The 26,189-nt window shown below is 37.6% G+C and overlaps 3 protein-coding genes across 8 annotated transcripts; 1 reads left to right on the forward strand and 2 right to left on the reverse strand.

Annotated features, from left to right (window-relative positions):
* Positions 1-561: 561 nt before the first annotated feature.
* On the forward strand, positions 562-14,985 carry LOC114359693 (angiopoietin-related protein 2). Its single transcript, XM_028314171.1, has 7 exons — positions 562-1,674; positions 1,799-1,961; positions 6,194-6,325; positions 8,533-8,720; positions 10,331-10,474; positions 10,860-10,984; positions 13,879-14,985. The coding sequence occupies exons 1-7, from the start codon at positions 656-658 to the stop codon at positions 13,968-13,970; spliced, it is 1,863 nt and encodes a 620-aa protein (XP_028169972.1). The 5' UTR covers positions 562-655; the 3' UTR covers positions 13,971-14,985.
* Positions 10,221-16,169, reverse strand: LOC114359695 (uncharacterized). Of its 3 annotated transcripts, XM_028314179.1 has the most exons (4): positions 13,656-13,882; positions 12,667-12,727; positions 12,396-12,516; positions 10,670-11,100 (listed from the first exon to the last, which is right to left on the reverse strand). In XM_028314179.1, the coding sequence occupies exons 1-4, from the start codon at positions 13,661-13,663 to the stop codon at positions 10,970-10,972; spliced, it is 321 nt and encodes a 106-aa protein (XP_028169980.1). In that variant the 5' UTR covers positions 13,664-13,882; the 3' UTR covers positions 10,670-10,969. The 3 variants fall into 3 exon arrangements, with proteins under 3 accessions (XP_028169978.1, XP_028169980.1, XP_028169979.1); XM_028314177.1 differs by having other exon boundaries at positions 10,221-11,100; positions 11,666-12,727; positions 13,656-16,169; XM_028314178.1 differs by having other exon boundaries at positions 10,860-11,100; positions 12,396-12,727; positions 13,656-16,169.
* On the reverse strand, positions 15,149-21,061 carry Uch-L5 (ubiquitin carboxy-terminal hydrolase L5). Of its 4 annotated transcripts, none has more exons than XM_028314175.1 (7): positions 20,887-21,061; positions 18,061-18,161; positions 17,917-17,980; positions 17,338-17,443; positions 16,672-16,899; positions 16,369-16,526; positions 15,149-16,280 (listed from the first exon to the last, which is right to left on the reverse strand). In XM_028314175.1, the coding sequence occupies exons 2-7, from the start codon at positions 18,134-18,136 to the stop codon at positions 15,920-15,922; spliced, it is 993 nt and encodes a 330-aa protein (XP_028169976.1). In that variant the 5' UTR covers positions 18,137-18,161; positions 20,887-21,061; the 3' UTR covers positions 15,149-15,919. The 4 variants fall into 4 exon arrangements, with proteins under 4 accessions (XP_028169976.1, XP_028169977.1, XP_028169974.1 ...); XM_028314176.1 differs by lacking the exon at positions 20,887-21,061 and adding an exon at positions 18,348-18,511 and having other exon boundaries at positions 15,149-16,259; XM_028314173.1 differs by lacking the exon at positions 20,887-21,061 and adding an exon at positions 18,348-18,511.
* Between the last annotated feature and the right edge of the window lie 5,128 nt (positions 21,062-26,189).

The raw sequence follows: 26,189 nt of genomic DNA on the forward strand, positions 1-26,189 counted from the left end.
CTACAATATTTAACAAATTCCACGAAAACAGCTAACTAATGCTCTGATAAAATACTTTCCGTTAACGATTTAAATTAAAGCAATTAATTTATTAAACGGTACATTCGTTTTCTTACTTCGTTTTACTTCAATTTATTTTAATGTTTTTACAATGAAATTTTTGAGAAATGAAAATAGTATCACGTATTGACCATAGAGGCGCCCGCGCAAGTAGCACTTATTCATGGTTTCTATTTCTCGTGTTGCGTCAGTCAGAGCCGCCTGATATGTCATATTGAGCGCGTGCTCACGCGCGCTCGGTGTACGTGCTAATCGCTGCCGTCCAGCATTCTGCATGTCTTCACTTACCTACTCATCTGGTACTAACACGGTAATAAGGCCACCAGCTAATTTTATAATCGTTAAAACTCGTACAACAACATTGAGTCGTGTAGTGGGTCAATCAGCCCACGCAACTTGTATTCTGACGTAACAGTATTATCGATAGATAGATGTTAATCATACAAGTGACAACTAATTTAAATATCATGACTCATCATAATCTTTGTTTTGTTTCAGGGAACAATACATATTCAATGTATTCGAGGTGATAGTCAGCACATTAGAAACTAAACTTCAGAGGATAGAGAACCTGGACAAGGCAGTGGAACATCTGATGAGGAGAGTTGAAGCCTTGGATTCGAGAGTCAACGACAACATTCACAAAACTGACGCCATCATATCTAAACTTGGTAATCTAGACCTTAAACTGTTCAGCCACATTGTGCAGGATGACGAAGAAACTGCTACAGAGAATACTACCAAAAGGCAAGCTGAAAATAAACTTAGCAATAGTCAACAACTACTTGAATCTTTGGACCAAAAAGTATCTGATATCGATACCAAATTAGTTGGACTTAAAAATCAAATTGACAACAATTTCTTGCCAGTAGACGATATAAACGCAGAAGCGAGTGAAAAGAAACCCATTAATTTAAACGTGATAGAGATCGCTAAAGGCCTGAATTCCGAGGTGATCAACGAAATTACGAAAGAAGTGGACCAGTTGAGGACATCGATGTCCACAGTCGATCGTAAATTGCAATTCCACATTAATCTGGTTTCCGAAAATTTGGGTAAAGTACTCTACATGATGGCAGACGTTCACGCAGCGATAGTCGAACCAGAAGCAGCGACCATTAACGTTAACAGTTTATTCAAAAACCGAACCACGACAAGCACGCAATCACCACTATCGAAGGCTAGCAAAATAGACACCTTAGTCAATAAAATAATCCCCATGATGAGCGTCTCGGAGAAAATGGATGAGGTATGGGACGTTGTGGTAGGAACGAAGAGTTCCGTCGATGACTTGGTGCCGAAGTCGGACGAGCTACTCACGCAGACACAAAGACAAGAACGCGCTATCGGCCAGATTCATAACGATCTGCGAGTGAAGACCAACTTGATCATCGAGAACCTGGACATGGTTGAGAAGAGATTGAAGAAGCAGGAGGACGACGTGGCGACGCTGGCGCAGCGGCCGGTGCCCGCGGAGCTGCTGCTGGACCCGACCATCGACCGGCTGGTGGAGTACGCGCCCAACCGGTACCGCGTGGACGAGCCCGCCACCGAGCCCAGCACCAGCACCGTCGCCGCCACCACGATGCCGCCCTCCTCCACGGTCAACAACAGGTGACATCTTTCTTTATGCGTTGCGCTTAAGCGATTGTTTGGCTGGCGATGCTCGCGGCTGTGCGACCTTGTAGCGTTCAGGTTGCGGGGTGTGTTCTGAGACTAATGGTTGTGTCGCGTGCAGTCCTAGCGGCGCGAACGGGAGCGCGCCCACGACGCCGCCCAGCACGTCGCCGCGCCCGTCCAGCCGCAAGGGCGGCATCATCTTCCCCAGCGTCAAGAACAAGCCCATCATCGGCAACAACACTTTCGCCTCCGAGATCGTCGCCAACTATAAAGATGTGAAAGTGAGTTATGTTACATAAAGCTTAATATTACTCATTATAAAACACCTTTCGTTGTCGTTGAATCAATAGCAAAACTGTAATTAATATCGCCGATGCGAATGACATAATAAAATAATGTGTGTCGCAGAATGTTGCCCATGAATATTAATCGTCTCTAAAATTGTCGCCTGTAGAGTTTTGGAACTGTTTCCCGTATGACTAACGATGTCCTAAGGCAATTATCATGATTTAAAATTAAAATAACAGCTAAGACACGAAATAGAAAAACCATCTAAGCAAACAAGAGTGGCAGATTGAAATTTATTCCCCCTTCCGACTAAAAATTTATATTATGGCTATGAATGTCAAATGCAAACGACTGAAAGCTGTGTTTAACAAAATAAATAATATGTGAACATGGCGCGTTTTACATAAGTACACACATATTTTACATGTATAAATAAGCAATGAGGAAATAACATTAAACAGGCGTTAATTTAACTAACACATTCTCACCCATGCTACTCGTACTGAGAGAAATTAGAAAAGGTTTTCTTGTTCAATCCAATAGAAAACAGACAAATTTTTAAAACAGCAGTAACACAACGTTTCCGTACCGTAGTAATAATCGGATTTAATGGCACTAGCATTAAATCCGAGTTGCAAAACAATACAATGAGTCCTGTAAACAATGATCGATATTGCATAATCGGGAATCACGACCCGCTTACAATCTGACAACAGCACAACTAGTTTCAGAGATTGGCGCACTCGCCGAAATTACGCATGCAGCACTTCGCGGGTTCCTAACTACGCTGTAATTTCGCAATGCCCTAAAATAAAAGGTTCAAAATTCTTCATTTTGTGTTGAAAAACCTCGGTTACTGCTTGGATAATGTCAAAACATATCAAATTCCAACAAAAGGTCTGTGGCCATTGCGACAGTTGTCGGAGGCATTCGCTTACATATGTTTTCAAGTAACGATCTCGATTGCACAACCGCGAGTCGGACTCGATCCGGCCTGCCCCATGTTTGTCCATTCATTATCGTACGGGGGGTGGATGCGTGAAAACGCTCTCATGTTCTGGTTTGCGCTCAGGGTTCCGCACAAGGAAAGTTGCATCGAGCAGATTACGTAAATCTGGTTCACTGCTCCAGATCGGGTGCGCTTTCCGCGCTAGCGCTTGCGCGCAAAAACCGTCTGTTCCCACCAAACAATTACTGACGGTTACACCGTGTTGATTGTTCCGAGAGCACGAGAACCGTTATGTCGAGCAGTGATGCAACCAATTAGCTCTAACGCTATCCTACAGGTGTACTTATCTGGATCAAATGTAGGCCCCGCCAAATGTAGCTGCATTGCTAAATCTATATTTATTGAACGCTTTGTGGGGCCGTCGGTTAACGTTCCCCACGGTAACTTAAAGCGCCGGTAACTTAAACAACATTTTGCAGGACTGTTATTTATTTTAATCCGTTGAATGTAGTTAGGTTTCAACTGCACATCAAATGTTTTGGAGTAGGAAACTAGTAACAATCGTAATAGAGTTTACTGGGAGCTACTAAAATTGAGGGTTCTAAATGATAATTAGAGACTTTTAACTCAATTTCAGGTGCGTCCATAGACTCTAGAAAACCACTCTCATAACGTTAACAAGATAATACTTATGTGTTGCTAAGAAGAAATAATTTAATGCAGTCGATATGTGTGTATGTTACCTTCTGGTATCATTTGTAATTAGCCATGTAAGATTTATTAATAAAAAATAAACATCTTACAGTAGGTACAGCACCATAGCTATTATATTAAAGCTCACACGTTCAATTATACTACTACTGGGTACCTAAGTAGATAGCATTTATGACTACTGCCATGAAATTACCTACCTACCTACATCTTACTTACATCTCACACAGAAAGACGTCAGAAAATTGACATGTCGTGATCGTGACGGTAGATTACAAATTGTAACCTATTACAATACAACCTGCACGGCGGAATGATGCAAAAATATCTCGGACTTTCCTATCTGACTGACAGTTATATCCAACAAGAAGTGGTTTCAAATTACGCAAAGACAAATAACAATGATTTAGTAAAGCCTTTCCTTGCGGTGATAAATCATCTGAGTGCAGTTTCAAGGAACGATTTGCAAGTGGTTGGAATCTTCCACGAACTTTCTATGTGTTTTACCTTTGTTTAACGTTTTGAGAGTTGATCCTCAAACAATATTTACGCAATCACTTCTTAACGGAAAGAAATAATAATTATCTTCTTGCAAACAGAACAATCGCGGTCAGCGTGTGGGGACAGCCGTGAATGGCAGTCGCTATGGTTTCCTTACAAATGCGAGTATTAATGGTGTCTTAGAAATCAGCTGTGCAATTGTGATCGGTACTCGGGAGAACCGCGTGAAAGGGAAACTTAAAATCATTCATTATCCATCTACGTTTGTTTCGCCGTGATTTGTCACAAGCTTGCGTAATGTGTCAGTGCGCACCATTTTTGACGCCTAGCAATTTATCTCATTGAACACTAATGTGCGAGATTACGCAGCGTTTGAGTTATGGGTTTTTGTCGAACTACTTCCAGCTCATAGAAACAGAAATTAATAACTGTATCTGCTGCGCCTTTAGATATTGTGATATTCGTTATTTCGTTTCGTCATTAAGTTAAACTCGATATTAAATATCACTTCTTAGTACAAATATGGTGCTTGTAGTAACGTTCTAATAGATTTGAGATCGTAATCGCTTCGCTACCTCCTCAAGTCACAGAAAATACTATGATTCTTAAAAGTAGGTACGGAATCTCGTCTTGTTTTTTATTCAAGTAAGTTTTTCACTAAAATAAAACTTATTACAAACACAAAACTCTACATTAAATATTCAGTATTAAAATGGGCTCCTAATCTGTCAACTTCTATGAAGAAATTAAGTATAAATTTAAATAATTACAGAGATAACCTTTGACTTACTCACGCTTCTGGTTTTGTACCTACCTATATTTTAATGTTACCCACTTATTACATTAACTAACTATGCCGCTAACCAGAATGACTAAAGATCATTTTACGAAGGTGTGCCCGCTCCCATGCTTGATGACCGGAAGAAAGCAGGTATTTATTACATAATCATAAAAAATACTTATTAATTCTGTACGTACAAGCGCGTGTCATCGCTATGGTATAATTTTAAGTGTTGTTCACACTCACTGCACGTACGATGTAGGTACGTGTCGTACGTAATTGATATTACAAGCATTGCGAATTTATTCACTTTAATCATACACGCGTAGCTTAGAAGAAAAAGCTTTATTTGTCATAGCTCAAATCACTTGGACAACGACCCATGTTTTAGCAGGTAATATTAATTTTCTGCCTTCCGGATCAACTTCGGTTTTTCTCATTAGTATTAATTATTGTAGCTTTGTTTTACGCTTGTTTCGTACTCAGCCAGCAATAACAATCACTTATAACTTATTGTATTGACCTTGAAACCAACCCTCTCTACATTTTACGATCGGGTAAAGAAGACCGTAGATAAGACTTGGAAACTTCTAACATGGAAGGAAGGCAGACAGAAAACGTGTAAAAATATCTACCTACCTAAATAAGTATGTCTTTTGCGAACTTTTTTACTCTGTGCCAACATAAAAGCGTTTGCGTTTGTGTAAAGGTCAATTCGCGAATGTCGACGCATTGGCTGCTAGCGAGTTGAACTGGGAAGTGGTGAAAGAGAACCGCACGATGACGTTTACTCTAATTGCACAAACAACAAGTTCTTATCAAAATTAAATAAAATTGATTCGTGTATTCGATTTAATTCCTTGTTGTTCTGTCCTTTTTATCTTTTGAGTGAGCAAACAAATAATTTCGTTTTGGCCAATCCAAAAAGCGCTGTTAAATGTTATTTAACAGATTTGCATAACTATCCTACAGAATTATGGTTCACTAATATCGTAATTCAATTAACTTTAAAGAGATATTGATCTGTGTTTCAAACAACCTATTCTATTAAACTCTATCTTTTACAATGACTAATTTCACCCAGGCACACCCAAGCCAACAACTTAGTGGGACTTTAAAAGATCAAATCTAAATTTAGACCTGCATTACAATATTTACAATCAATTCTTACCCTAAATTTTCTTTGCCGATTTGCTCATTCTTCTACAAATTCTTCTCGTGCATTTCTCTCTTGCCGCGTCCTTGCCAAGTGAACCGAGGTTTACAACATCTGGTTTTTTCAGGGCTACTCGTGTGTGGACCTCCTGAACGCTGGCATGAGGGAGTCAGGCGTGTACTACCTGCAGATCAGAGGCACCACCTACTGGTTCCTCAAGGTGTACTGTGAGCAGAACGTCGCTGACGGAGGGTGGACGGTGAGTCAAATCTTTAAGAAATACTCAAATTTATTATTAAACTAGCTTTTGCCCGCGCCCGCGGCTTCAACTAAATAATCATAAATTATAGGCTAGTTATAATGTTATTCTGGGTTATAAAATAAACTACAATACTGCAAAGCTTCATCAAAATCCGTTCAGTAGTTTTTGCGTGAAAGAGTAACAAACATGTTGACCTCTATACAAACTTTCGCATTTATAATATTAGTAGGATCTTAAACATACTTTCATGTAGATAAACATCATAATGAAGCTTTCGTTATTAAATCGGGCCTTTATAAGATGAAATGTGACAATAATGTTAGAGAAAACCGTACTCGTAGTCGTGGATGTGGCTCGGCAATTGACTCATTAAAAAATCATGTTACTACTTATGAGGTCTCTTACACAACGTTAAAAACGTTCTAAGCCGTGTACAGTGGCAGTGCGACACGCCCTTAGAGCCTGTCTAAGGGCGTGCTCACCACTACATGTAAAAATATCTACCTACCATCTTCGTTCGAAGGTTATGGCAGTGTTTTGCCATCAGAGATGAGACAATATTACACAAGATTTCTAGCTAGGTTAAACGGATGACACGCCGACTGAATAAAGTGCTTCTGGTAGCTTAGTTCGAATACTTAGAGTCCGTAAATTGTCTATTAAGTAAGTACTTATCTCTTTTTATGTTAGGGAAAAAGTACCTATATTTTAAGGCACAGTCCGCCAAATAAACATAAAAAACAAAGACAACCACCAAAGCCTGAGATACAGTACCTATAAACTGGAATAACAAGGTACTTACATAAGTAACCTTGATAAAGGCGATTATGTTATCGACAACTCAGTTTAGAAATGGTTATTATTTAAAAGTAAGTAACTTAGCTTAGCTTTTGGTTTGCAACCCAACCAAGATCTAAGCTAAGTTAGTTTTTCCATTAGCGTATCTAGGCTCCTTTTTCAGGGGGTGTACGGATATCCGGCCTACCGGATATCCGTTTCATCTCTAGAGTCTAGAGCAGCGGTTCCCGAATGGTGGTCCGCGGAACCCTGGGGTTCCGTGGAAAGGCCGCAAGGGTTCCGTAAAAAATATTATCCCACGTTTCGTGACCGACGTTGTCCGCTCGCACCGACTTGTTTACGCACAAGGGAGGGGCAGGGTGTGCGGGCGGAGTAGTAGGTACGGGGGTTCCGCTAGAAAAAGTATAACCATTTAGGGTTCCTTGGCAAAAAAAAATTGGGAAACCCTGCTCTAGAGTATACCATCTACTTCAGATCAAGGAGTCTCGGGTTTGATCCCCATTATTGGGGACAGATTTTTCTGTTCGGTTTGGCTGGTGGTAAGTAAGGGACCGTGCATTGTGGAAAACCTTGGAGGAGGCCTTTGTCCAGCAGTTGACGTCATTTGGCTGAAACGAACGAACGAACGAACGAAGTAAGGCTTATTGTTATAAGCCTGCCTAGTTAGCTACCACCATCTTACCAAGTCAGTCGCCATAACAACAGTGTTAACAGCGTTGTTGTGTTCCGGCAGTTGGAGGTAAGATAGCCAGTTCCTCGGTGGTTGAGGAGGAATGTGGTGTGGAGCAGGAAGCTCGCTTTACCTTGGGCCCGATCATCACTTTTTCATCAGGTGAGATACAGGCCAAGAGCTTCCTGGTTGTGGATAAAAAATGTTACGTCACACCATTGTGATGTTGATCGTGTCCATCAGTGCAAGAGATTTCAATCATTGAATCACTTCATCAGAAATGAGGACATCAATTTTTGATTTTTATGAATAATTAATCAAACTATCTAGTATTTCTTGTAGGTACCTACTCGTCAGTTGTTGGCACCTTTGGTAGGGTAAATCCGCCCTCAACAATAAAACATGGAATTTACCTAGTAGAGCGATGGCTCAGGCCATGGTTGACGATGAGTACTTACGAGGATACTTACTGCGATACTACGAATAGGAATAGATACGAATTCCGGTATTTAGGTAACTCTGTCTGTCTTGCTTTCACGCCTAAACCACTGAAGCGATTTTGATGAAATTTGGCATATAGTTTGAGTCCCGGGAAAGGACATAAGATACTTTTTATCCCGGTTTTTGAAACAGGGACGCGCGCGATTGTTTTTCTGTGACATAACATTCCACGCGGGCGGAAAGCTAGTTTAGAAGAAATTATTACAGTTATACTTATCACACTTGTCCATGGCAGGTGATCCACCGACGTGACGACTTTGGTATTCCCGCGGAGAACTTCAACAGGGACTGGAGCGACTACAAGAACGGCTTCGGCAACCCCAGCAAGGAGTTTTGGCTCGGCAACGAGAACATCTACATGCTGACCAACAATGACGACTACATGCTGCGAGTCGAGCTCGAGGACTTCGACGGCAACAAGCGGTAAGAACAGCCCAAGTTCTAAGCGCTACTGTTCACGGTGCGTAATGTAAAGGACGTAGCACACTTAATAACCAGGAATCGGATCGTAACCGTATCAACTCACATTTATCCGCACCGTTTAGTAAATGCCTCGCCTCGCGGTTGACAGCGCGACGAAAGGCGATACGGTGTTGAAGCCTTTCCGAGTTGCTAAGTGTGCTATAACCTCTAGATGCGTACGTGTCTTATTTATTATTACGACGCTATAAAGAACTACTCATTCATCATGGTCATAGTCTCCACTGCAATCGTATGGTTTAGGTATACTTTGACCGAACGCTAGCATAGTCTGGATTAAAAGGATATCTTGAAATCATTTTTAAATTATGGTGACAAAATTAAATGTTCGTATACCTACTTACTTAGTAGAGTTAGTAGGCATATTTTTATACGTTAAATGTTACAAAAAACATTTGTAAGTAGGTAAGTGTAGTCTATATCTATATATATAAAAATGAAACCCGTTTCGCGTTGTCACGGCATCACGTGTGAACGGCTGAACCGATTTCGATAATTCTTTTTTTTTAATGTTTGTGGAAGTCCAAGGATGGTTCTTACGGAAAAAAATATTAAGAAAATCTCTACGCTAAGGCGGTACGAAGTTCGCCGGGTCAGCTAGTCTATTATATAAAAGAAAGTCGTGTTAGTTACTCCAGTTATAACTCAAGAACGGCTGAACTGATTTAGCTGAAAATTGTCAGGGAGGTAGTTTAGAGCCAGGAGAAGGACATAGGATACTTCTTATCCCGTTATTTATTGCCATTAAGGCGGAACAAAGTTCGCCGGGTTAGCTAGTATTCAATAAACAAAGTTCATGGAACTAAGTAATGACAAGTAATGATTATTATTATTTAAGTTTTTTACATTCTAAAAAACCATCGTTAAAATGTCTTAAGACTCGATATTTGTTTCAGATGATAGTAAAATTTGGATTTAAGTAGGTACACTAATGAATCGCTCTCGAGAACTGCATATACTCGTAGTGTAGTTTTGCAATTTTAATTAAATATAACCAAAACGTTATTGAGAATTTTATATTACGCAGCATGATTTCAATAAAACAACATCATAGCTACAAACATCAATTTAATTGATATGAAAAATACAATTCTACGTATTAATTAGTATAAAATATGGCTATAGTAACCGAAAGTATAATGTGAAATGAAATTACATGAAATGGAAAACATGTTCCGAACTCGAAATGTTGGTTTCACATGGACCCATTTTGTTCAAACCATGGAACCGTGAGTCACACTGCACGGTTTCATAAAATAAACCAAAATAGGCTTTCGAGACAAGTGAGGGCCATTGAAAATAAAATAATTTTGGTCTATTCCATTTTGATCACTTGAATTTGATCACCCAGGTGATCAAGGTGGACTCCATGCGACCCTGGTGTCCTTTGATTACCCATGGATAGGAAGTCCACTTTGATCACGTAGGTGATCTTATTCATGGGTGATCAAAGGACACCAAAGTGACGCCTGGAGTCCTCTTTGATCACCTGGGTGATCAAATCCAAGTGATCAAAGTGTACTAGACCAATAATTTTGGTTGTCACGTTCTAGATACGCGCAGTATTCGCACTTCAAGATCTACTCGGAAGCGGAATACTACAAATTGGAGATCGATGGGTACGAAGGGAACGCTGGAGACTCTCTCAACGACCCCTGGTACGGCTCAAACAACAGCCCTTTCTCTACATACAACAGGTGAGCCCAAACTGGATACCTAATTACCATCGTGCTTCTCATCAACACAATTTACATAACTTCAAGTCAAACATACATAGTGGTCACATTCAGTGGCTTGTATTCTAAAATAGATTTTATGTACCTAATTAAAAAACAAATTAGCTTTCCCCTTCGAAAAATTTAGCTACTCTTAATTTTTTTTTTGCGGTTAAAACAGTAGTGTAGGTAGATGATGACCATTACAGGATTTGCAATAGTGAGAGGTAGGAACACTTTACTTTAGTTAGGCATCAAAATTTTCAAACTACTCTCCAGACTAGTAACAAGTAGGTAGGTACTTATGTGACCGCTCTTAATACCTAGCCAATTTCTTGAAATTTTCACGAATGTGTTTGTTTTTCAGGGACAATGACAGATCATCGCTGAACTGCGCCTCGATGTTGAAGGGCGGTTGGTGGTGGAAGTCTTGCGGCCGTGGCCTCAACGGGCTGTATCTCCACGATCCTCAGGACCTCACCGCCAGGCAAGGTGAGAGCCGGCGCTTGAGACAAACGCTTGCGATGTACGAAGTACGTCACAAGAGCGCGGGCATCTGCCATTGCACAATAACGTGACGTGGCCTAAATACGTTTTCTGGAGTTTCCCTGAAATTAAAAAAATAATGATTAGATTAATTGAAAGTACATAATTAGGACACACAGAACATCGATTCTATTACTGACGGGACGATGTGATTATTATTACTGACGGTATGCTACCATGTACCAATAATTATGTTAGTGATTAGTGAGTGAAAGTTTAAAACAACATATAAATGTGGTATTAATAGGTGCTATTTGGAAAAAAAATGATGTTGGATCAAACCGTAACACAAATTGATGTGAAAGGTCTTTTACACTTTGATCACCTGGATTTGTTCACCCAGGTGATCAAATTGGACTACAAGCGACACTTTGGTGTCCTTTGATCACCCATGGATAAAATCACCTAGGTGATCAAAGTGGACTTCTTATCCATGGGTGATCAAAGGACACCAAAGAGTCGCCTGGAGTCCACTGGGTGATTAAAGTGGAATAGAGCATGTGAAAGATTATAAAATCACATTTTACAAAAAAAATATGAAAATTATCTCCATCTACAGAGATGTTAGTAAGTTATGTACCCATACAAGTAGATGAATAAAATAGTGGTTTAATACAATATACTTACCTCAATTCCCTTTCATCCCATCGTTAGCTGTTAAAGTATCAGACGTTAATAGAAGAATTTAATAGATAAAATAAATATATATTTGAAGAAGTGTGTAACATTTGTTAGCAAAAGGACACGAGCTCACAGATGTAAATCTTTTATGATGGTGGTCTGAATTTATAATCTCTAGGAAATTTACCAGTTACTTGGACTAAAAAAGCATTATTCTCTGTATGAGTAAATTATCTTGTGAGAAGGTACTCTTGCCTGTTAAAAGAACTTACCTATGAAATTGCCATTTTGTACATTGCAAGTAAAACTAATTAAATATAATGTTGCTAAAATTTAAGTTTTGGGAGATAGGGTGAATTATTTTTGAAATTTTATTTTAATCAGCAAATAGAAACAAACATTAAATCACAGGAATTATGAATCGATGAATCTGTAATATGTCAGCAATTTCATAAGTAAGCATCCAAAGAAATAGTGGTATACAGACAGAAGATATTAGTAATATATTACACGGATACTATAAGTTATTAGGTACATACAACATCGATTATTATGAGCGCATAATGAGCAATAATATTATATGAACATTAATATGGATAATAATTATAATGATTGGTAACCGACCGCAGACCGCCACCGCAGAACCAATGACACTACCTACTCGTTGCTATACATTAGTATCGAGGCAGTTTCAGGTTACAAAACCATCGATTTTCATTAAAAATACATTGTTTACCGTATACATTGCCGAATTTGTAATAAGCTGCTCCCGTATGAAGAGTCAAGGCGCAGCGGCACTGTGCGTAAGCGCATAACCCAGGCCGGCACGCGGTCTGAGGTCGGCTTCCAACCAGCACCTAAAAATACATCGAGAATAATATTGCAAAAATACATCAATAATAGTATTAAATACCCGGTTAGCTATATTAATTATTACATGTTATTCATATTAAAGACACCACAGACATAAAGTCATTGAATGCCATTCTTTAAATAAAATACTTAACCTCACTACAATAAACTGCCGCAGCACAAAAAGTCCAATATCCGTATGTATGCACCTTAACCCTTATTCAAATAAAGGTAGATATATTACCACTTTGTTTACTTTTAAAAAAGGATCCTAATTTTCGATATGGTAATACTTAAATATATCTTGGTCACTTATTTATATTTTTAAATATATTTTTTTACTTATCTATGCCATTTTACAACTTTTCAACGTCATTTGTCACTGTCAGGTAATGTCAAAGTCAACCAAATGGTTTTGGTGTGAAAAATTTCAAGTTTTTAGCGCGCGTTTTTGGTATTTTTGAAACTTTGTTCAACGAAAATTCTGATAAGTGTTTTTTCGATTCAAATTCCTAAACTTTAACATTTATTGTATAATCTCACTTATAGGCAACGTCTGCAATTGATTTATTCACATAATTTAGACATTTTAAAGAAGTGGTAAATAGTTTACCATTGTCCGATCCCGTCTTGACAAAAGTTTGATGATATATAAAAAAAACTGTTGTTTGCACAAATAAAACTAAATAAATATTTGGAGAAATTTTAAGTTATTTTGATAACTATTTACGTAACGTTTTGACGTTACGTAATTAGTGAATTGTTAGTTTCAGACTCAAGGTAAGCATCCTAATTGTAAGCATAATAAGTAATATTAATATTTTTTTTTTTTTATAAAAACAATAAATTTATTTCATTCCCAAAATATTTAATAAAATATAGGTAGAACCAAGAGGAAGTCACTAGTCAAGAACCAAAAATAAACCAAAACGGACAATGGTAACTATTTTACCACCAACATTTAATAATTTGTAGTCATGAATGGATAATGGTAAATTATTTACCACCCAAAAAACTACCCCTTCCCCTATTTTTTTATAAATGTTGATCATAAATATGAAATAAGTGACCCACAATTACCCAAAATCCACTTCAACTTTGTAAAAAAAATGCATACCATCTTGCGTTTGAATAAGGGTTAAACACTAACATATGGGGCCGGTATACACAATAATATGCAACATCACATTCAGTCGACTGCTTTTGTAGTCTTTATTGCAAACTGTCCGGAGTTACCACAAGTGCTCAAGCGGTATTAATCCACAGAATAACATCGTGGTTCCTCCAGTTGACATAGACTGCTCCAAGTAGCGTGTATGCCGACCCTTAAGACACAAAGTTATATTGAATACTGGTTTTTTTTCCAGGCATCGTGTGGTTCCGCTGGAGGGGCTGGGACTACACGCTCAAGCGGGCGTCGATGATGATAAAGCCGCGGGGCCTGCAGCCCAACACGTGAGGCGCCCCTCGCGCCCCGCCGATACTACTCGTACAGCCTCTGTTCCCTCATTACGTGGATTCAACCATAATATTCCGCCGACAATACAAGCACTCTGATTAAACTCGTAAACTCCCTTCTATTCTCTATATGTACCTGTGATATTCAAATAACGAGAATAACGAATTATTTTGGCGCAGCAACATTATGAACAACGAATCCATGTAACGACATAGAACATAGAAGGCAGCTTCGCTCAAGATACGTACCTATCTCTGTAAATATTCCCTCATCACGTCACGGATTTAACGCATCGTTTTCGACACAAAATCACTCTTTTTGTAAATAACGAACACCTATGTAACTATATTATCAACGTGCCACATCACTCCTCAAATTCATTAATTTATTACTCATCATTATATCTTGATACATAAAAAAACCTTCGTTAATTAGGTTTATAATTTAGATGTAAGAATAAATTTTATAAGATGTAAATAATTATTTTTATGCAGTGATCGATTTTAAGACGTAAATTGAAATGACAGTAGGTACGATATTACATACACATACCAAACTGGCATAGTAAACTATCATAAACCGTCTTCCTTGTATTAAATATATTTATAACTTTTACGAGTAGATACTATGCGTACTTCCCAATTCTACCTTATCCTAAATAGTGTATCAATTAATTACTTTAATGCTATATTGCTAAGATCTTCCACAGACTTTGCTTGCGACACGTCTCTCAACTTCCTATTATGTATACGTAACGTTTAGCAGCTACATAAAATGTACCTGATAAGTACTTATATGGTAGATGATGTGTCATACAAATGCACGAAATGTATGTAAATCTAATCGCCATTATGCTTAAACCTACGAATAAATGTATATTTTTTATGAAACTGTTATACTATATACGTCGCTACTAACACTGCCAGAATTTATTGTAAAATGTGTAAATTATTTTATGTTAATTAAACGAACAATGTTCAAAAATTCTCAAATAGCACAAATCTTAGATATAGTGCGTAGTATTGAAAAACATGACTGTTTTTGAATAATTGCTCGTTTAAACTATCGAATTATTGAATACTGTATTTAGAAATTAAATCTACATATTTTAATTTATTTGTTTTATTGAGAAACAGTATAAGAAAACTCCGAGTTTGTAGTACATCTTGCCTATTAGATACCATAAACATTAGGTATATGAAGCACTTTAACTTTAAAAGTAGCCCACTAACATGATTTCAAGATACATTGATTTATAATTATAATTTGTAAGACGATATTTAATGATTTTGTAATGCCAAAAATGAACTGAATGGTGCATGCATGCAATGCAAATTAAATTGATTCTGTAAGGCCGAATGAATCTTGATCAAAAATCTATCTCTAAAATAGTCATACCGACTACTGACTGCGTTATTAGCGCAAATGGGCAAATTTCTAAATATGTACCATTATTGCATGCCAATGGTACATATTTAGAAAAAGTTTAGTCAGTCGAAGTCGTCTTTTAGAGTATCTTGAGGGTCGTCATCCAAAAGTTCCGCGCGATCGAACACATCGTCCTCTAAAACCACTTCTGAAGCCACTACATTGTCCACCATAATCTCCTGGAGCTCCAGCGACTCATCTTCGATGACTTGCGGAGGCGGCGGCAAGATGCCGATGTGGCCAGTTTCCATCTCCATCATGTCTTTGTCCAGCGTCTCTTGCAGCGCGTTGAGGTCTTGCTCAAGCGAGTTTTCGGTGGCCGCCTCCTGCGCCTCGGAGGCAGGCGGGGGCGTGGGCTTGGGCTCTTGGGTGGGGTCTCTGTATATCGCATCTAAGTCGGCTAACGTGTACGGCATTTCCTCGGAATCCTCTAGCAAGCGGGAAGGGCTGGAGTGGGAGGCTCGTCGTGGGGCGACGGGGGCCGGCGCTTTTTCCTCCCGGGCGCCGGCCCGGGGCTCATGTTATACTTTCATTTTCTTGTGGCCTCTCTTCGACGCGCGCTCCTTGGCCTTCTCGTACACCTGCATCAGTTTCTTCTCGGCGGCCAGTATTTTTAGTAGAACCACTATGAAGGGCAAGTAGTTGTGCTTCCTGCGAGCCATCTCTTGCCGGTAGCGCGCCATCTTGACCTCCTCGTAGTCGATGAGCATGCGCAGACGCGGCACCTCGCTGTCGAACTCGTCCGTCTCCATGCCCAGCAGGCCCGTCGTGGTCATCACCTCCTCCAGCTGCCGCTCGTAAATCATCTTCCTGTCCGACACCACGGCCAACAGATTGAAGTGGATCTCCCCCTCGTTGTACCTGCAAGGGAAAGGATGATCCCTATTTTAATAATTAACCTAGATCTGCTCCGTTTTAAGAGTTTGGCTATTATTATTTTTTTATTCTGAAGCAAGATTTGATAACTTACGCGTTCACTCTTTTCAATATGATCGGTCGGACCACGTCTATCCAATCTTGCTCTAGACTGACAGGGCCGTGGTCTATTGGGCCATCTCTCAATCCATCCAACTCGTAGAGGCGACCTTCTATCGGCATGTAGCTCACGAAATGGTAAGCATCTTCTTCCTAGGATCGAAATTGCAATATAACAGAATAAAAAAAAACAATAAAGAAAACAAAACAAAGTAATAATGTCTAAAGCTAAAAATATAAAGTTAAGCATTAAAATTAATACTAATAAAAAGCAGTTATGGTTTTAAATATTTCTTACTTTTGCCGGTGCCTTAGGGTCTACCTCAATGACCGCTTGTTGACTCATTGAGTTGTGAGCACTCCGTATAGTCTGCGAGTTGCTGAGAGTCAGCCCTCTCATTTTGGGGTCAAATGACATGCTAAATTCCTTCAGCTTCTTTAGTTCTGGACCTATGTCGACATCCGGATGAGTGCAATTCAGTAGGATGCTGAGACATGCCTGGGTTGCACATGCATTGCTTATCACCTGCAGATAGAATGAAGAAAAAATTTTGAAAAATTTGTAGAACAGAAGTAGACTGGTAATTGCTGCCATCCAGCAACTAAATGTCATAGGATTTGGCGAATAATTATATTTTACATGGTTAAATTAAGTACATACTAGCTTTTGCCCGTGGCTTCAGCTGCATGAAATTTAGTTTGTCACAGATCATCATAAATTATGGCCTATATGTTATTCTAGGTTTTTTTAGGTTATAAACAATAATACTGTTAAGTTTCATCAACATGTTAACATCTAGACATCCAGACATCCACAAACTTTCACACTTATAATATTAGTAGGTAAGATTTAAACGGTACTTTTGATTAGTGTTATAACATGTGGTAGTGCACCAATCCTGTATATCTTTCTAAAACACAATTTATTATCTGAAAAATAAGTACTTGATAACTTGAGGTTTACCTGTTTAGCAAAATAGATCCGGTCAATACGACTGTCAGTAACAACATCAACTGGTACATTTTCGTTTTGAAGATATTTAAACAGGAATATCAATCCGTGAACAGGTCTGGAACAAAATTGACAAGGTCAGGAGTGAGTTCTATAGTTATACAGCAAAATGATTCAAGCTTTGTCATGAAGCAATCTAAATGTCGCACAGCATTCTATTTCAGTACAATAAAATATTTCAATAACAATAAATCAGTAAAATATAATCACACTAACAAAGTGTGATAATAATGATCTAGATTTAATTCAGCATCCCAAGCATAAGAAAGAAATTTTTGGGAGCATAAAAAAACACAAAACAATTCAGATTTATTTCGTGCTAGAATACAAATGTGTGATCGGTAGATAGGTTAGGTGAGTTTAAATCAGCAGGTCAAATCTATTTCGCTATAGAAGCTGCTTTTGGAACTTTTGTATCCTCACAGTTCACAGGACCTTAAAAAACACCTACAAAATGTTTACCGATTTTACTAGTAGGTACCTACTGTTTTACAAATATGATCATATCACAGATATGATCAAATATTTTACCTTAAGTTATCAAAACTATCATCCTCGATACTCCATAGTTCTTCCACCTGTACACCATTGACACCTATGGCATAAAAATCAATCAGTGTTAATTAAGTGGCAACAAGGAAGAGTAGACTTCGGATAACCCATAGGTTTGCTTACCAAATTTCCTGATGAGTTGAGTGAACACTCCAGGATCACTTTCAATTAGACACCAGTCTCCGGCTGAGTCCCCCATGATGTTGCGAGTTCTACTGGGCCTACTACAATGTTTGGACCCGAATTAGTAGCTAGCCGAAAATCATTAAAAAAAAACCCTCCACCAACACCTTAAATATATAGAAGTTCAATAAAAAGTTATTGAATACTTGATGAAATATTTGATTGCCTCAAACGAGTAGCAAATAGATTTTTAACACAAATCCTCAGCACAAATCAAATCAACTTACTAATAAGATTTTGCGTTTCCGTGGATTGCTTACTCGTAAGAAACAAATGCTTTTCAAAATACTCTACGTAAACATGTCGATGACCAAGAAAATCAAAACTTTAGTTCAATTTACAAATTTGCAAGTCATTTTCGTTCCAGAAAGAAAACGTGTGTGATTGCAAAGAAGAACGGTCATTTGTGACCCAGGCCCGACAGAAACGAGACATATCTCAGTTTTTTTGTCATGTCTTAATTAGTTAAATTATATATTTTTTATATTCGAAATCTATGTATAACACCAAAATATTACCCTTTGTTTTTGTTCAGGCGCTATACAAAAACTAATACAAAATGCCTATTTATCACCAAAATTGGTAAATGTATGTACCTAAATGTCTATTACAGCTGCTATGGAATGTATCTAGGTGACCTGGAGATACAGCCGGATTATACAGGGTGGAAACGAGAAGTTACAAAATCCAAAAATTCAATGTTACCAGCTTCCATAATCTGTAACCTATTATTGGTACCATTTGAAAGAGCTCGTGAAGCACTTTCAGAATCAGTAACTATTTTTTCGATATCTTGTATAATTTAGAAATAATCGAGTGAGAACACTTATCGTTCCATATGTATAACCACCCTGTATAATCCGGCTGTATCTCCAGGTCACCTAGATACATTCCATAGCAGCTGTAATAGACATTTAGGTACATACATTTACCAATTTTGGTGATAAATAGGCATTTTGTATTAGTTTTTGTATAGCGCCTGAACAAAAACAAAGGGTAATATTTTGGTGTTATACATAGATTTCGAATATAAAAAATATATAATTTAACTAATTAAGACATGATAAAAAAACTGAGATATGTCTCGTTTCTGTCGGGTCTGGGTTTTTTTTGTATGGGGCGTGACCGTTCTTCTTTGCAACGAAATGAAGCAAGCAAAATAGGACGCGGCGGGACGATTCCAACTTTTTGACACCGACACTTTATAATCTGTGCGACTTTTTTGACAACTAAAAAAAAGTGTTGTGGTGCAGTGTTGCGAAGATATCGATTAATTCTAGACAAGTAGTTGAGACTTCAGAGATTATCTCTCCAAATGGAATGAAAAATATCAATATTTATGGAGTGTCATTATGCATTTTATTGTAAGTACCGCATGCAATTCACTCTAAATAATATCATAGATATTATTATTATTAGGAAAGAAAGCACAGACAGAAAGTAAAGTCGAGTTAAATAAGCATATTAATGAATATGATGCATGCCTCAATTTAAACATTGATTAGACAATCTTTATTATGCGACCAACATAAACCTTTAATAAAACATACCCCGTTGTAATTAAAAGTTACCACCTATAGAGGTAATCATAAATAATATCCTAAATAAATTAATGTCTCACCCTCATTTTCGTTACGTCGCTGCCGCGCCGCAGCAATTTATAGGTAGTGAATAAAATAAAATAAGTGGTATGTGACTTAAATTATTAAGGAAAGGAAGTCCTTGAAATCACACAGCGCAGTAGCCACAGTTCTTAGTCTTATACTTATGCCTTTAGTGAGAAGAGTGTAGTCGAATAATTTAGTTGAGTAGATAACTAAATCACTTAATCGTGCCAATGCATTTTGTTCTATTTTGAGAGGCGAGTAGCACCCCCATCCATCATGCGTTCCTATAATGAACGAAGATTGAACTCGTTAGTCGAGGGGCGGCTAAGCTTTAAAGGCCAATGTCATGACGTGTTGGTTTGTATACTCGACCAAAGTGCGAATGTTTTTTTTGGTTAGTCTCTCGAGTGTACCTAATACGTAGTTTATCTAAAGGCGAGTCACTCTACTAAATTACTCGGCTAGTGCCACAAAGGCATTTATCAAGTTCGTAGGTAGGTGCATTTTAAGGCATACTAAAAGCACGTCTTTCACCACCGCGCAGTACCTACTTGAAACAAACAAACAAACAAAATGGCGGACATTAATTTTATGCAGCGCTCGTCACTCTAACGAAAACCGTGCGTCATGATTTTTAGTACCTAAGTTACAACATACCAAAATATTAATTTATTCCTGTTAAAGTTTTGCTGCACATTTATTTTTCCCTATAACAATTTCAGTAATATTTTAATAAATTAGGTATAGCTTGAAAATAAAAGTTTTAAAATATTAAATTATTTTTAATTACGTATTAACTTATACAATTTTATGATTATAATTACACGTTTTTATTTTATAAAGGAATAGGTTTGTTTTTAGGTACTAAGCGTGAACTTATTAAGAAAATGCCTATTTTTGTTACTTACTTTTTTTGCACATAATCGTAAAAACATTTCAAATTGACAATAAATAATGAACATTAGTTTGAAAATGATTGATTAGAAAAAGCTACAGATTATTGTACCTAAATACAAAATTGTCATAACTCATAATACGATATTAATTAATACTAGACTATTCAAAAATATATTATTAATTAGTATACATTAGGTTTTATCCACTAAATTGAAATGAAGTAACAACAGATTCATAAGATAAAATTTTATCAGAAACTTACCATAATTCTCATTTACCAATTGAAAAGGGTCCAAGATTTATGTCACTCATTAAACAACTACAGTAAGTAATTAAGTACTCTCACAATCTAGACAAGACTAGCACTTTTACGATTACGAAAGTAAAGGATTAAGGTTTTATTTTGCTGAGTATTGATTTTTCAGCAATGCTGGTGGTCTGTCATGCGCTGTGAAATCTTTTACGGCTAGAGATGGGTGGCAGTTTATCGAATCATCCGGATCCGGATTTCAAAAGTAGATACAACACTAGTGCTTGTAGAGGTTTGCTAATGTAAGTAATTGTAACCAATGGAACTGCGCTATTTAAAAAAAATCTTTGCATAAATATTTGTAAATATCGCACGTTCATAATCAAACCGTCACTATACGAAATTGGGAGAAATTGAGTTAACATCGCCATCTATCAGCGCTCCGCGAAAAGTGCATGCTCTAAAAATCCCAAGCTTAAAGCTCAAATAGTTCGGCAGATATCACTAGTGTCGTTATGGAGTTTAATGGGAAAACCGGCATTTGTTGTGAGTAACAGTGACACGTTTTAGTAGTGACGGGATCTGGACGGGCACGCTGTGATAGTTATGTAAACTCTGTGTTGAAAAACGTCATTTTTAGCATAAAGACGCTTTTACTCCAAAACCATAAGATAAGTCACAATAAAGTAATACGAAAAACGCCTTAAAACAAAAAGTGACAATATTTCTCTTACATTTTTAAAAAGATTGTTCATCACTTCGTATAATATTGTGCTTATCCAAAAATGTGAAATATTAAAACAACAAGAAATATTTTTAAATGACTAAGTAGTTATAATTTTATCTAACAAAAATGCCACCAGTCAATCGAAACACTAGTAAAATCAAAGAAATTATCAAGGTAATTACTACTTTGTCTAACGTTTGTGGACTATGAAAAAGCCTTGGATTCGATCGAGATCTGAGCAGTGCTACAGTCTCTCCAACGGTGCCAAATTGACTATAGATACATCGAAGTGTTGAAAGGCTTGTACGAAAACGCCACAATGTCGGTTCGTCTCCAGGATCAGGACTCGAAACTCATCCAGTTGCAGCAAGGGGTGAGACAGGGAGATGTCATATCTCCGATACTGTTCAACACCGCCCTGGAAGATGTTTTCAAGCTTCTGAACTGGAGCGGATTCAGCATAAATATCAACGAGTACATAATCCACCTTCGATTTGCGGACGATGTCGTAATCATGGCTGAGACTGTGGAAGATCTAGGCATAATGCTCGATAGCCTAAGTAGAGCCTCTCAACAAGTGGGCCTGATGAATGAGTATGAAAATGAATATGGACAAGACAAAAAACATGTCAAATGTCCATGTAGTATCCACTTATCTGGAGACTCTACACTCGAAAGTTTACTGACCTGGGACAAACAGTCCAGTTACGCAGGTCCAACTTCGAGAAAGAAGTCAATCGTCAATCCAACTTGGCTGGGCAGCTTTCGGGAAGCTTCGTGATATACTCACGTCCGAAATACCGCAGTGCCTCAAGACAAAATTTTGATCAGTGTGTGTTGCCAGTGATATTTTATGAATCTGAGAGGTCACCCAAAAGGTGATGGAGCGTGCGATGCTCAGTTAGTTTCCCTACGTGATTGAATCAGAAATGAGGAGAGCCACAGGAGAACCAAAGTGACCGACATAGCCCGCAGAATCGCTAAAATCAAGTGGCAGTGGGCGGGGCACATAGCTCGCAGAGGTAATGGCCGCTGGATAATGATCCAGAATTTAAACCTACTTCTCTGAGCCTTTTTCCCATGAAAAATCACTATCTAGTTCGTCAAGTTCATCGAGGTCATCAAGTTCTGGTTGTTTAAAGGCTGCCTGAACAAGAGAGTACCTTATTTTCTAAGAAGTTGATTTATGTGATGTAGTTTTATAGTAATTTCATGTGTGTAACGTATTTATTTCTGATCGAGAATTTACATTTATTACTGTTACCATTGGTACCACATAATCCAAATTATTAAGTTTTAAGTTCATTAAAATTACTGATTTTTTTGTGTTAGTTTTATTTAATAATAATCATTTTTTTATTTTTCATCGTCAAATTTATATGAAAATAGTGACATTTCTACCGGAATTAATAATACAACATTAACACGTTTTTAATTGAAAACTGTCACTGTCTCAATTTTAGTGGAAAAGTGACACTATTTTTAGAGAAAAAAATTAAATATTAAATAAACCATTATGATAATTTGAAAGATAATTATATTTCCGTAAAAGCCAAATAAGCCACTACTGGTCTTTAACAAAAAACAAAACATTTAATAGCATTTTGCTCATTTTGCAAGGGTTTTAAAATTTGAGCATTTCAAATGCTTTTCCTGAAAAATCTACTTTTTTGTATAGTGACAGTTTGATTATGAACGTGCGATATGACCTACACTGAACTATTTCATGTAACGTCATTATTAACTACCTAACTTGTGCCGAGTACATGCAAGATTTAAGAAAACAAAATGGCCGCAATATAGGCAATCAGCTGATAACTACACACACACGGAAACCTGTCAGCTGATTGCCTGTATTGCGGCCATTTTGTTTTCTTAACTCGTGTTTGTATTTTATACCTTGCACGTTTATTTTAAAGTTACGCAAAGTCCATGAGATATATTATACGTCAGTGGTCCCACCCAACTCATTGATAGAGGGGCGCCACCATCGTTCAACTATATAGAAGATCCAAAATACTGAACTGTCCTATCTGTGACAGACAGCGGGGCGCCCACCGTCAATACCGGATAGCTGGTTCAGATTTTTGCCATGTTGGAAACTATTTAATTGACCTAAATTAAACTGTCCCACCAAACTCATTGACAGGGGGACGCCACCATCATTTAACTTTAAAGTTTTCAACATGGCGAAAATTGGAACCAACGACCCGCTATTGACGGTGGCGCCCCCTGTCAATATCACGAGTGAAACAATTCAGCGTATTCTTCGGTCATTTCATGAAGCTAAAGATAAAAATGGAGGGCAAAGTTGGAACAAAAACTTGAGTCAAATACCTACTTATATCTATCTCGCTCTCTGCGGCCCTACCTCTCTTTTAGTGTGAACTGTAGTATTGCTATCTTCTGATTTAAATCTCCTTGTAAATTCTTCGAAATAGCCAATTCACTAACCAAATCAGAAGTCAAACAAATAAATCTATACTTATAATAAATCTGTAGAGAGGTCAATTCTGTACATGAAATATATTTTCAAAATAACTATCAGGGGGTGATTAGTGATCGATACTGATGCCAAAAATGCAATCAGTAAAATTTTTGTCTGTCTGTCTGTCTGTCTGTCTGTCTGTCTGTCTGTCTGTCTGTATGTTCCTTATAGAAACAAAAACTACTCGACGGATTTTAACGAAACTTGGTACAATTATTCTTCATACTCCTGGGCAGGTTATAGAGTAATTAATATTTGAAACTAAGATTACCTAGTTCAATAAAAAATCACAAAATTGTCGGCCATTTAGGCTTAATGTGTTGGTGAATCAGGGAATTACAATCCCAATTCCTGGGTAATCGGTACCATGTGGCAACATCGGCCCAATCCGGCCCATCATGGCGGTTGTTTACTATTTTGTTTATTAAGCAGTTAATTTCGTTTGAGATTGTTTACAGGGAATAATCATTGTTTTATCACAAGAATTGGTGCAAAATTTTGTAATGCGTGGTTGCGGTAGTACGTGGTGTCCTGGAAGTGACATAAGATTCCACGCGTAAGTGTTTATTTCGTCATTTCCGACATTGGATCATTGTAAACATTTTTCACATTTTTTACAGTAATTTCTTCCTAAAACGTTTTACCACTAATTACACTTATCATTTTTAATGATACCTATGTCAAGAAATAAAGATTTTACATTGGTTTCATTGAATTTGAGCAATTTTATATTTTTTGTTTATTTAGAAAGAGCGAGTCTGCCCACAGAAAGCGAGATAGTGATACTTAGTTTGTGCTTCAAGTAGGTATTCGGAGTGTGGCCTCCATTTTTATCTGTAGCTTCATGGGTCATTTAAAGTCCCACCCATGATTCTGAAACGTCAAGTAACAAAAATCAAAAAAGTTCCAAAATACTGGACTGTCCTCCCACCAAACTCAATGACAGTGGGGCGCCACCGTCAATACCGGATCGCTGGTTCAGATTTTTGCCATGTTGGAAACCATATATTACTATAGTGGGTGGTCAGGCACAGCAAGGCACAGTTGAGTGAGAGTGTGAGTATCCTCTGTCGATGACATTGACAGTGGGGCGCCACCGTCAATACCGAATCGCAGATTTTTGCCATGTTGCAAACCATATAGTTGAACGATAGTAGCGCCCCCCTGTCATTGAGTTTGGTGATTTGGTGGGACAGTTCAGCGTGGGTCATCTATACGAAGTGACCACAGATATGGATTAGAGTAGATACAGCAAGTTGCTAGTCAAAGCGTGCCATTCCGATATGTCCAAATGGACATACATGGTCGAGTGATGTTCATGTAATCCGATTACAACAATCGGATACGATGACTTTACGAGGACAGTAGTACGAACACGGTAGAGAGAAGAAATTATTTACGGATTGAGAATTGTAATTAACAGCAACGAGTAACAAATATGTAATTAATTAGAATAAAGTAGCAGAAGAAGAATTATAAAACAGTTAGATCAGTGATCGCGGAAGACAGAGTGCACTGTATAACGTCGAAATATACAAATCAAGAAGTTAGGTCAGTGATCGCAGTATACACTATTACTACTATGTATACGACGCCCGAGATTTTGTCGTCTAGAAATATCTTCAAAACTAGGTACCTGACTTAGCTTTATGAAAGAAAACGTATTGGCAAAACTACGCATTTTTACATTTATTAAAAATAAAAAGCTTGAGTAAAATAGTCTTTATTTTATGAAAGTAGGTCATTTACTTACTAGGATATTTAAAAGTATGGAATTAAGTATGAATTACTAGTAGTACTATTTAACATAATGGAATAACGATCATTACTTTCATAAACATTAGGCACAACAAAAATATTATTTGCAAATTAATAATGTAGAATTGTAGAATAACGTCTACCGCTACATAATTATTTTAATCCACAGTCAGACTAGCTATAAATTTAACAAAATATCAGTTTTATCGGAATTAATTAATTTTTGAATCGAGTCACACGATATCATTCGATGACTTTGCGAATGCAGTACGATGATACGATTACTTTTACGTTGCGGCAATCACTAAAATTCGCTAAAATGACACTAATGACGTTTAAAAA

This window comes from Ostrinia furnacalis, unplaced genomic scaffold (assembly GCF_004193835.3).
Source record: "Ostrinia furnacalis isolate ACB-3 unplaced genomic scaffold, ASM419383v2 OfSCF4596, whole genome shotgun sequence".
NCBI lineage: Eukaryota > Metazoa > Arthropoda > Insecta > Lepidoptera > Crambidae > Ostrinia > Ostrinia furnacalis.